The sequence below is a fragment of the Charadrius vociferus genome, unplaced genomic scaffold, assembly GCF_000708025.1.
Source record: "Charadrius vociferus isolate BGI_N301 unplaced genomic scaffold, ASM70802v2 scaffold178, whole genome shotgun sequence".
In the NCBI taxonomy this organism is placed as follows: domain Eukaryota; kingdom Metazoa; phylum Chordata; class Aves; order Charadriiformes; family Charadriidae; genus Charadrius; species Charadrius vociferus.
In genome coordinates, this window is record NW_009649717.1 from 3,435,743 (window position 1) to 3,448,282 (window position 12,540).

At 46.0% G+C, this 12,540-nt stretch overlaps 1 protein-coding gene across 1 annotated transcript in view; it reads left to right on the forward strand.

The window, feature by feature from the left end:
- Positions 1–12,540, forward strand: part of HPSE (heparanase) — a 13,600-nt gene extending 1,060 nt beyond the window's left edge. Inside the window, 11 exon segments of the mRNA XM_009890766.1 lie at positions 1,587–1,782; positions 3,112–3,199; positions 3,576–3,749; positions 4,222–4,393; positions 5,037–5,084; positions 7,137–7,230; positions 7,825–7,931; positions 8,883–8,997; positions 10,818–10,936; positions 11,096–11,242; positions 12,381–12,540. Of these exon segments, the coding sequence (XP_009889068.1) occupies positions 1,587–1,782; positions 3,112–3,199; positions 3,576–3,749; positions 4,222–4,393; positions 5,037–5,084; positions 7,137–7,230; positions 7,825–7,931; positions 8,883–8,997; positions 10,818–10,936; positions 11,096–11,242; positions 12,381–12,540 (1,420 nt within the window).

The following is a 12,540-nucleotide window of genomic DNA, read 5'->3' on the forward strand; positions in this document are numbered from 1 at the left end:
AGTGAGAGAGGAAAGGCGCAGGTCGCTGGAAGCAGAACGGGGATCAGCTTGGGAGAGGAGCTGCCTGGCGAGCAGAAAAAAAAAAGGAGAAGGAAACTGCCGAGCAGAGGGGCAGTGTGTGGCGGGACTAGGGGTTGCTGGCCCAGCCGCTCCGTGAGATAAAAATCATCTGAGTCCTCAGGCAGCTTTATAGACATTTGCCGGGGCACTGCCAACATAACGTCAAATAAATGCTGAGGAAGGTCTGTCACCATCAAAGCTGAATCGAGAGATCCTAATAATGAAGCATTTTTTTCCCTCTTGGGTACACCGAACAACTCAGGGCTGACGAGTGATGGTGTTCCCTGCCTGCTCTTTTGGTTCTTGCCTTTTCTTCCCTGCATCTGCTCTTTTTTTTTTTTTTTGCTGTTTTTTTTTTTTTTTGCTGTTTTTTTTTTTTTTTGCTGTTTTTTTTTTTTTTTGCTGTTTTTTTTTTTTTTTGCTGTTTTTTTTTTTTTTTGCTGTTTTTTTTTTTTTTTGCTGTTTTTTTTTTTTTTTGCTGTTTTTTTTTTTTTTTGCTGTTTTTTTTTTTTTTTGCTGTTTTTTTTTTTTTTTGCTGTTTTTTTTTTTTTTTTTTTGTACTGTATTACTTTTCATTCGACCTTTTTTGGGAGCTATCTTAATCCTTTCATTTTCATCTGTCTGATCCCATTTTTCAGCCCTTTGGTATTTCTCCAGTCCTGATTTCCCTCCTCCCACCACTTTCATCTTTTCCTCCTCACCAAGGTGGGGAAGAAGATCTCACTAGCTTTATTGGAAAGTGCTCAGGTCTCCAACCTCCAGCCCCAACCGCATACCTTGGGGTTAAGTCTGGGGCCAGCCCCACTGCCATGAGGAGCAGGAAGTACTTGGTGGCCTCTTATCTGCTGTGTGTCACCACCAAGTAGATAGTGCTTATGTACCCAGTGTCCTCTGATGCCTGGTGGTTTCCCCCAGCAAAGGCCGGGTGTCAGCGCTGCACATCCTGCATGGGGTGCGTGCAAGTCGCCGAGGCAGAACTTAGGTTATTTTATAAACATGTTTTGCTAAAGCTAATGCTTGTCCCAGTGCGGACTCTTAATCTCTTTTGGCCTTAAAAGTGATCGCTTTGGCTGTCATTGATGCCAATTGGGACTGATGGTGTAAAGTCAGCGTTATGTCCACCTTCTCACGGGACTGGTGTGTTAGTTTTGTATAAAAAAAACCCAAAAAATCTAGGGGGAAAACATACTTAGGACAAAAAACCCAATCTGTTTTGAAGTATTGCCTTACTTTGCCCCCCGGATTTGACTCCCTGCCTGTGAGCATGTTCCCTGGGGCACGTCTACCCCTCGCTGCCCTGCTGACACTCTCCTGGCCTTCTTGGCCAGCAGCATCTCTGTTGCACAGTGCAGAGGGCTGAGATGCAGGTCAAGTGAGGGGTCAGGAGTGCCCTGAGGCTACCGGGTAGCCCCAGGTCACCTACTGCAGTGTGACCCTCTGAGCACTTGCCATGTTTAGCCTCTATACCGAAGCCATAGTCTGTGTGAATATACTGTTTCTTCTGTTTCTTGACTTCCCTCCCTCAGCAATCCCAAACTGCGTGCCCTGGCGACGGCACTGTCCCCAGGCTTCCTGAGGTTTGGTGGCACTGAGACAGATTTTCTCATCTTTGATCCCAACAAGGATTCAACTTCAGAAGAAAAAATCCTCTGGCAACTTCAGGCCCAGCAAGGTAAAATGGACATCAGCGTGTTAGACTCAAAACCACCCTGGGTTTAGGAGGTGGCTTTGATGCAGGCTGGGGATGCCGCAGGGGCACGGTGGCAACGCTGGGGGTCCTCCACAGGGTCATCATTGCTCCATGGAGAGGAGATCCGTGGATCTTCAGCACAGTCCATGGGAGGTGCTATGCCAGCCCTGGGAAAGTGAGGAAGGGCGCAGGGGCCCTCATGTCCACTCTGGCATTCTCTGGGACTCTCGCTTTGCTGCCCTGTGCTCCCCACAGCAGCCTTGGGAGCTCCCACGCTGCCTGGGAGGCAGTCAAGGTCAGCTCAAAAGTTGTGGTTTCATTATGAAAATTAAGTAACGGATGGAAGAAATAATCTGAGGAGAACAAAGTATTTCTCTATCTTGGCCAAAGCCAGAGCTAGGCTAGGGGCACAGCCTTGCCCTCCTGTCGCTTCAACAAGGCAAGTGCAAACCCACCGGACCACTGCCAGCTGCTCGAGCTTGGTCCTGGTGCACAAAGTTTCCCACTGTATTAAATTCCATTTCCTCTTTGAACCTAGCAAAAGCACACAAACCCTTCTAGACATGCTTCAGATTAAAAAATTCCCATCTATTCCCGTGGTACATAGCACAACAGTGCAATTGTACATCACTGTAGATGCTGAGGTTTGAAGCCGAGCGGTACTTTTTCCCCCGTACCGCTTTGCTGAGCTCCGGCTCACTATGACTCCAGATCATGCCTTCCTCTCTGGTTATGGCTTGTTCCTGGTTTGCACGCTGACAAAACCCACGAGCATCGAAGAAAAAGTGTCTTATGACTCCTGCTGGCATCGCCGTCAGCGCTTTCCCCTGCACAAGACGGGCAGCGCAGGAAGCACTGCCCTGTATCTGCCCGCAGCAAGGCGGGCCAGGAACCCTGCCATACCGCCGCACGCCGGGGTGGCTTATCTGCTCTCAGGGACTGCAGCCCACGCTTTGTCAGCTTGCTGGAACGAGGGTTTCTGGTTGGTGCTCCAGCTAAAATAGTTTACTGGGATGTGACCATCACGATAACAACCTCCAGAAGCACAGCTCAGTCTTCCCAACGCCCCCCCAGTCTCCATCACCTTAAACTGGGAAATATATGTTATATATATAAAATATATAATTATGCATCAAGCCAGCCCTCTTTTTCTGTGTGGTTAACATTGTGAAAGCAGGGGTGCGTTTCACAGAAGTGCACAACTGGCTCTCAGCCTGGATCCCAGCAGCTGTGCTTCCTCCTGAGGGATGCAGCCATTTGCACGCTGGACCCCAGCCATGAAGATGAGGGCTTAATTGCTATCAACCTTCTTCTACCCTACAGAGGCTTGTGGCTCAAGGCCTGCGTTTGCTGCTATTGAGAAGCTGCTGCTGGCCCAGTGGCCCAGCCAGGAGAAGCTGATTCTTGCAGAGCATAACCGGAAAAAGCACAAAAACACCACCATTACAAGTAAGACTTCAATGGAGTTTTCTGCTAGGGTTTGTAGCTCAGGGGGCTGCGAATCTCTGCCGCCCAGTAGAAGGGTCGTAGGCTGTTAGAAGCTGAAGCCACTGAAAATGAATATTTTTCTAAGTGGGTGAAATGTTTCTAAGAAATCTTTTTCTACTGTCTGGCACCTCCAGCTGCTGCAGTAGTTGGGAGGATCTCAACACCTTGCCAGGATGGTGTGTAGTAAGGTCTGGGCTCTTTTGTCTGGCTCAGAGAGCTTGGCACATCTGCAGCTCCAGGCTAAATAAATAGAGGCAATAAAGATCATCGCTTGGCCAGAGCTCAACCGGCACACCGTAACCTTGAGATAAACATCCTCCCTCTCTCCTCCGTGCAGGAAATACGCTGGATATTCTCTACAGCTTTGCAAACTGCTCAGGGTTTCACCTGGTCTTTGGGCTCAATGCCTTGCTGCGGAAAAATGGCTTGCAGTGGGACAGCTCAAATGCCCGGGCACTGCTGGACTACTGCGCCTCACGGAGGTACAACATCTCCTGGGAGCTCGGGAATGGTAAGTGCGAAGCCTGCTTGTGGGGCAGGCCAGCAGTCAGCTGGAAAGGTACAACCACAGGATATGGGCTGGTAATTTTGGATGGTTTGGATGACGGCCCATAAAGGCAAAGAGATGTTTTGTTGGGAAACATTAAGGTCTTAATTTGTGAAGAGGGTTGTCACAGAAGGCCCAACGAATGAGCAAATTGAGATGATTTTGCTGCTCCTACCAAGGCTCTGAGATGAGGTGAACGAAAGCCTGTGAGGTGCAGAATGTCACCTATGGGGACTGGCTGGGACAGAGTGCTGGAGAGCAGCATGCTGCATCACCTGGGCTTTTGGTTCCATGCTCAACACTTTCAAATATCTCACCCGTACCATGCCAGATCACGTGAAACCACAGGGGGTTGGTACTCCCCACATGGAACGAGCTGCCCTATTTTATGCACCAAAACTAGAGCGGGGTCCTGATGCACGCGTGTCTTCCCCAGAGCCAAACAGCTTCAGGAAGAAATCTGGCATCTACATCGATGGCTTCCAGCTGGGGCAAGATTTTGTTCACTTACGCCAACTTCTGAGTGACTATACCCTCTACCGGCACGCGAAGCTCTATGGTCCTGACATCGGGCAGCCCCGAAAGCACACGCAGAGACTGCTGAGAAGGTAGGGGTGTGGGGCCCCGGCAGCAGCCCCCGGGGTGGGCAGGTGTGGATAGCAGTGGCTCGTCTGCATCCAGATGCAGGGAGCACGAGGAGGCATCTGGACACGGTTTTAAGGGATTTCTGCTCCAAATCAATAGTAAGGATGTACAAATGGGTACACCCAGTCTATTTCAGAACTAATTTCCTGCATTTTTCCTTAGATTAGAAACATGGAAAATTCTTTTCCTTGACTGGGGATGACTGCGATCTTACTTGCATGAATGAGCTCAAGGCTTAAATTACTCAGCTAGTAAAACTAATAATAAATACTAAATAAAATAAAATATAAATAAATGCTAATAAATACTCAGCTAGTTGAAACTAAGATGCTGCCATCAGTGATCTGCACACCATTCAAGTGAGCGCTGGCTCTAGGGCTGTGTTAACAAGGGCTTTTCACCCTAGAAATCTCCCTGTGTTACACAAGTTGCCCCAAAGCCTATTTAAAAGCCAGTGCAAGCGTGGCCCCAAAGAAGTCCACTATCACTACCGTCAGCCGGGGGGAGAGGGGAGGGCTGTGCATGGCAGCTCGCTCCTGAGGGGCCATGACCCATCACCGGTACCCACTGACCCCCTGCTCTCCACCGCATCCCCTCTCGTTGCAGTTTCCTGAAATCAGGAGGGAAGGTGATCGACGCTGTCACGTGGCACCAGTAAGTACTGCTCAGATACCATCACGATACCATTGCCACTCTGCTTATTGCCTGTTCTCTTTACAAAATGCCAATTTGAACATCTCAACAGGGAGGAGGGAGTGAAATAGCCCTTTCAGCAGTTCCTCGGGTGCCTCTCTGCAAACTCAGAGTAAGAGATGAATGGAGGGAGTGTGTTACAGAAATGCAGAAGGTCTCCAAAGAGGCTACTTGGTGCAGCGACCCAAAAGCAGTTTGGTGGGGGTTTTGCTGCACAGCAGCAGGGAATGCAACACGGTGCAACACGGTCAATTTGCTTGCTAAACATGTGCAGTGAGAAAAACAGAAGTGGGATGTGGGGAGAAAAGATAGCACGGCAGCTTTATTTCTCAGAACAGCATGATGGGTTAGGTCATGGCTCTCCCCCCGCACAAGGAGAGTTTCTGCAGCGATCGGGCCTTTTTGCACATGCCGTGTTTCAACACATACCAAAAGCTAGTGAGATCTGAGCAGTAGTCCCAGTTGTCTCAAAGCTCCAAGCTGCCAACGCTTGCAAATAAAATGCACTTTCCCATGGGAAGAAGGGGGTTGTCGTATAAAAGGAAAAGAAAGTAGCTCAGACTTACTTGGCAGAGATGCCTCTGCTGATCTTCTGCAAAAGCAGAAGGTTTTTAACATAAGCTATTAAACAACCTGTGGGGTTGAAACGGAGTCCACACCCCTGACATTGGTGCTCTCCTTGGCATTAGAAAGGCTGAACCTGCTTGAGTGAAATCTTTGCTCCCTAAAAGCAAATTCAGGGAGTCACTGATGTCCCTGCTGGCAAATGCACCCAACTCCTTGTAAAAAAAATGCAGCAGAAGCTTTGTTAGCTGATGCGATACGTGCTGCCTTTTTTCTCTATTTATGCCTGCTTGATATAAACGAAAAGCCCCGCAGGTCTGGCTGACCCTTACCCATAGAGAAGTGCTAGCAGCTTCTCCTGCTGCCTTAGGTTTGCTCTCCGAGTCAGTTTGGGCTGTGTGTGGGTAACTTGCCCTCAGATCCCACCCGCAGTGCAAACTGTCTCACAGCAGTCCCAGCGCTTCGCTCTTGTGCCGTGGCTTAGAGATGCAGTTTTCAAGTGCTCAGGTGGGCAGTGGGGTAAGTTGGCCCCGGGACACCTGCCATGAGCTCCACATGTTTGAAAGTGATTTGCATATGAAGATGGTTTTCTTTCCGGAGTCAAATGCAGCACGGTGTCATGCAGCAGTTGGGTAACAGTGGGAAAAGATGCACACGCTTAGATTGTATATATGTATACATATATGACTTATCTATGTATTTTGAGCTGCTGGCAAGGCATAAAACATGTCTTCTCCCCTTCCTGGGCTGTTCTTGCCCTGTGGCTGCCTTTGCTTTAAATGGGCATGCATTACTTTCTTTACTAATTTGGGATTATCAGGTTTTAGCTTCCTCTTGTGGCTGGAAGACTGCAGCTACATCTCGTAGGATTGAGTGACAGATGAAATACAAAATACCACAGGGATCCAAATTTCCCGTTCTTTATTCAGACAAACCAGGCTTAAAAGCTCTTCTGCTCATGGTGGAGAACAACCTTCATCCCGTAGGGATGCCTCCATCCCGTTCCCCTCCAGATGGCCAAAATACTCCAAAATACAGAGGGACAGAAGCTGAGGTCTAATATTTTTAATATATAACTTGATACAGTAAAGTAAGTAATCACATGGGAGTGTCAGACTCCTCAGCAAGAGAAGATTTACAGAAGCTGGCTCTTATTCAGTGATGTTTTCCTCCTTCTAAATGAGTAGGTGCAAAAAACCCCTACTACTTCTGTTGATCGAAATTTCTGTGATATCCTGCCTCCATCGAGGTAATTAGACCTGATAGTCCCTTAAATACAAATAACATACCTACACATTTGGAAAACAAAAAAAAAAGAAAAAGAACTGGACAGAAAAACAGTGCTGCGAATAAATGTATCAAGCAACTGAGTATTTTCGGTAGTGTTTTGTACCAGTGGTTGTGTTATTGCTTAATTTTGGCTGTGGGGTTTCTTTTCCCGATTTCCAGTTACTATGTGAATGGAAGAAGTGCAACGAGGGAGGATTTCTTGAGCCCTGAAGTGCTGGATACCTTTGCCACAGCTGTACATGAAGTCCTGGAGGTGCCTTGTCCTGTTCAATCATTCCTATGTTCAATTTCCAGGGGGTTAGCAGAGAATCCGGAATAAACTACAATTTCTCACTAGCGATAAACAGGGCACCTCAAAGCTTGGGTGCTGCTGTCATTCTAAATTTAAAAAAATCCCAAAAAACAATATTAATAAATGAGCAGCAAGCATGGTGCCAGATACATCACAAAACTACATTCTCATTTATAGATGTAGTCATTACTCAGAGTTGTAAATTTACGGTCATATGCCCCCCCCCCCAATTTCTTTGTATTTTGAGATCCTGGGAACAGTATAACTTAGACTATACCAACCACTACTTAGCATGAGAAGACTTACAGGACATGGCTTTTAGTAATGTTTGTCTCCTTCTACATGCGTAGACCTGATTGAGGGGGGCAGTAAATCTACTTCTGGTTCTGTTGATCAAAAGTTCCATGAGGTCCTGCCTCAGGTTGCGTTTTCCCTTAAATACAAATGTTGTACGTAGGCACTTGGCTAAAGCACAACATTTTGATTGCCCGTTATTTCAGTAACCAAAAAACTTAACTCATCTTTTTCTCTTCTTCCCTACGGCACACCGGCCAGATTGTTGATGGGACCGTGCCCAACAAGAAGGTCTGGCTAGGAGAGACGAGTTCTGCCTATGGAGGTGGAGCTCCCAGGCTGTCCAACACTTATGTTGCTGGTTTTATGTGAGTACCGTGTCACAGGTGTGGGGAAATTACACATTTTACCAGCTGAAGGGGGTTGCGTCCATGTCCCGCGGAAGGAATGTCTCCCTCAGGCTTCCTAGAGAGCGCAGGCAATGAGTGGGCTGAGCATCGTAACACTCCCACCGCACCCTGTGTGCTTCCCCCGTGCCTGAGGTTCGATGTAGGCCCGGGTAATAGCAGATTCCTATGGGAAATGGGGGATGAGAAGCATGAGAAAGTTGTATTTCTGCCCTAGAATCTGTGATGCTAACTCCATCCTTTTGTAAGGATGGAAAGTCATTCAAGAGCATGGTGTCCTTTTCTGATGTCATCGTTTCACCACCGTGAAATAACTAACCAAAGGGAAATTTAGTCATGAAAATAATTTTCTTGAAGAACTCCAGTCATAGAATTTTGTTGAAATAAAAAAAATTCAGATTTCTCTTAGCAATTTGATCAGTTTGTAGATTCAGGGAGATAAAATTGCATGGGAATGTGTGGTTCACACTTTGAAAATTAACCAAAACCATGATTGAAATGTATTTTTCTCCCTCCTATAAGGCATGAGATCTTTTCATCAGGGCCTGGTGGGTCAGCAAGTCAAAGCCTGGTAATGGCAGGCAACCTTGTCATTGGTGTGATGATTTCTCACAGCCTTCAGGCCCTTGGCCAGTTCAGGAGCATCTGCTGCTGCTCCTGGTTTCCATCGCCTGCAAACCAGGGAGTGGAGCAACTGTTCCCACAAACTCAGACATCCAGAGGTAGTCTGAAATTATTTTTTAAGGTAATCAATGCAAGACTTAAATTCAAATCAGTTGTGTGATTTTAAGGAAGTCAGCATCATGCCCTAATTCTTGCTTTCCTACTTCCAGAGCTGGTTGAAGAGGGGCAATGGTGTGCAGCTGAGGTCAACAATTTCATCTGCGTGTTGTTTACCTCATTTTTTGGCAGGTGGTTGGACAAACTTGGGCTTTCAGCCAGGCAGGGGATTGATGTGGTGATGAGACAGGTTTTCTTCGGGGCAGGGACCTATCACCTGGTGGATGCCAACTTTGAGCCTTTGCCGGTATGTATGCAACCCTGCTAACACCATCTGGACGCTGCATGTTTTTCTGCACAGGCAACACAAGTCACCTATTTTAACAACACAAAATAGCAACAGATTTTGTAGGATAGTCGCAGTTATCCTTGCACCTAAAGTTAGCTCATGTTTTATTATGGGTTCATGTATTACATATACAGATACAAGGTATTTACTGACACTGCAGAGATGCAGCTAGTCTTCAGCACAGCAGAGATTGATTTCTGGGACGTGATGCTCTGATTTGTATGCAGACACTTCTGGAGTTCACAAGGCTGTTCTGGATAGACTGCTTTGGTTTAAGTACTCCTCAGCTGAGTGATGAGTAGCTTTTAAACAGAAGTGATATGAGGTATTATCATAAATTATATCCCAAGTGAAAAACAAACCAACATGAAGTCAATACTCAAGCATTTCTTGGGTCATGAGCATATTTAACTTAATTTAAGGATAATTAAATGAAAACATGCATTTAGTATAGTTGGATTTATTGGGAAAAAAATTCTGCTGTGATGAAACATCATTATTTGAACTATTCATTGTTCTTGCATGTACAGCATGTTTCTTTCTGCTGCTAGCACTTACCTTGGGGTGAGAGGATTGCATCTTTCTTATTAGCTTTCCTCTCGTTTTTCTGCTTCCAAGTTGTGATTTTCACAGGCTTACAGAGACCATCTGAGAGGAAACCCAGCACATAGGGTTTTTCTGTCCTGTCTGCATTGTCAGGCTTGTTGCTTTGGGCTTTTTATTCTCTCATTTAAAATAGATTTAATTTGGACTAAAAAGATGTGCCTTGTTCCTCACCTTCAGGCAGTACAGATGCTAATCAAGCTAATAATGATTTAGAGGCAGGGAAATCCAAACCCAGGTCCATCAGTTTTAGTTAGCATGGAAATGAAGGAGCACAGCAGTGTCAGAAGGCTGCACCTCCTTGCACAGGGGTTTAGCATGCAAACCGATAGGAAAAGTCACTTCCCCAGGCTTGTGGTGAGTCCAGAGAGAAACACAAAAGTTTTCCTTCTAGGAAAACCTCAGACAGACAAAACAGGTGAGCTGAGAGAAGCTCTCTGAAACCCACCAGCTGGAGCACACCCTCCCCTGGGACTGCGCTCAAAGAAGCGATGCTGCAAAACGCAACCTGCCTGTGGCTTCCTAGTCCTGAACCACATCTGTGCAGACCACATGCTCTCTTTGGTCACAGACTTCACAGAGGAAAAGTAGCAGTCAAGATGCAAGGAAAAAGCAGACGTGGAAAAAATTAGTCCACACTGGGCATCGCCCTGCTCTTGGGCATCGTCCTGGGGCATACGAGGATTTACTCTTGACTGGTGTTCAGAAATTAATCCTGAGACCTGTTCAAAAGCACGATGTTAGTGAAAGGCATAAAAGTTGTCAGGGGGCTTCTTCCCAGGCGTTGTGCCCGTGGGTTGGGCACAGGCTTTCTTGCAGGAAGGGCAGCTTGTCCCCTGTGGGTTGAGCCCTGAGGTGCTCTGTACCCTGCAGAAGGGTGTTTGCAAAACGCAAACAGTCTCTACTGCACAGAAAGAGCTTCGAGATTTGCATATGAGGGGGAAATGACTTTAAGGTACCTTGTAAACACAGCTGCTCTGCAGCCTGAGGGCAGAATCTTATCTTCAGCTATGCAGTTTGTGGAAATTTTAACAGATACGGTGAGAAACTTGGTAAAGCAAAAAAGCATGGGGAAAAGAACCCTGAAATTACCAGCAAAATGAACGTCACATTAAGCACCGTGTGGAGTACCTGGCATGTACATAAGTGCTTATGTGTGTGTTTGTGCCTTCCAGGACTACTGGCTCTCGCTGCTCTACAAGAAGCTAGTGGGAACCAAGGTGCTGCAGGTCGGCCTGGAGGGAGCCGACGAGAGGAAGCTCCGCGTCTACCTCCACTGCACCAACACCCTCCAGTAAGCCTGCAGAAAAGGCGAAATATCCCAGGAACTGAACCCACAGCCGCCCCCCCACCAGGCCAACAAAAGCAAATTGGGGCAGTGCAAGGAAGCATGTTATTTCTGTGAAACTTCTTTCTCTCCTAATCCCCACCATCATCTTCTCTTGCCTTGCAGCCCGAAGTACACAGAAGGGGATGTGACGCTGTTTGCCTTAAACCTCTACAACATTACCCAACATTTCCAGCTACCGAATTACTTATCGAGCAAGCACGTGGATCAGTACCTCTTACTGCCTCATGGCAAAGAGACTATACTTTCTAGGTAAGTGTGCAATTCCTCCTGTCTCTGCAGAAAGTATTGTGAGTAGAGTTAGGTGGCCTCTAAAGCCTCACCGTATTCAATTTGCAAGTACTTGTGGGGGGAGAAATTACTATTCAGGCATTTGGTTTTTTTTCCATTAAGGTCTGACTTCTGGTAAATCAGGTCTCCTAAAATAAATAAATAAATTAAAGTTTGCTTAAGTATGAGGACACTTTTTTGATGTTAATCAGGAAGCGTTTTCCTATCAGCCTTCAGGGTTCTGGACCAGCTGCTTTTACTTTTACTTTTACTTTTCTTTTTCTCTTTTTCTTTCTCTTTTTCTTTCTCTTTTTCTTTCTCTTTTTCTTTCTCTTTTTCTTTCTCTTTTTCTTTCTCTTTTTCTTTCTCTTTTTCTTTCTCTTTTTCTTTCTCTTTTTCTTTCTCTTTTTCTTTCTCTTTTTCTTTCTCTTTTTCTTTCTCTTTTTCTTTCTCTTTTTCTTTCTCTTTTTCTTTCTCTTTTTCTTTCTCTTTTTCTTTCTCTTTTTCTTTCTCTTTTTCTTTCTCTTTTTCTTTCTCTTTTTCTTTCTCTTTTTCTTTCTCTTTTTCTTTCTCTTTTTCTTTCTCTTTTTCTTTCTCTTTTTCTTTCTCTTTTTCTTTCTCTTTTTCTTTCTCTTTTTCTTTTTCTTTTTCTCCTTTTCCTATTCCTTTTCCTTTTCCTTTTTCTCAAGCACAGGTATATTGCGTTCCCAGCCGCTGGCTCCTGATTTACAGCAACGTGTTGAGGCTTTGTATGGGTTCTTTTGTTGTTACTGCTAATGCAGCAGCAAGGGAAGGATCTGCTCTGTGGTCACAGAAGATAGCTTAGTATTTGCAGGAGAAAAAAAGCAACTAAAATTTGTACTTTTCAAAGCCTGTTCTGCTGTTAACCTCAGGAGAAGAGTAGGAAACGTGTGCTTTTCAACTTGCTTATGCTATGACTCCAAAGGAGTCCTTGCAGCTGGAGTGCAGCAGATGCTCAGTGTGTGGGCACACATAAACCCTCAAGGGAAGTTTGGTTTGGCTTTGGGCTGAGTTTATGTTTACACTCAGGTCCAGAGCTGTTTGCGCTCAATGGCAAACAGAGCGCAGCTGCCCAAACAGTCTCTCTGTCCCTCTCCAGGTCTATTGAGCTGAACGGCCGTGTGCTACAGATGGTGGACGACAAAACGCTGCCAGAGCTTATCGAAAAACCCCTTGGTCCCGGCAGCATATTCGGCCTTCCAGCCTTCTCTTACGGCTTTTATGTTATCAAAAACGCCAAAGCTATTGCTTGCATTTAA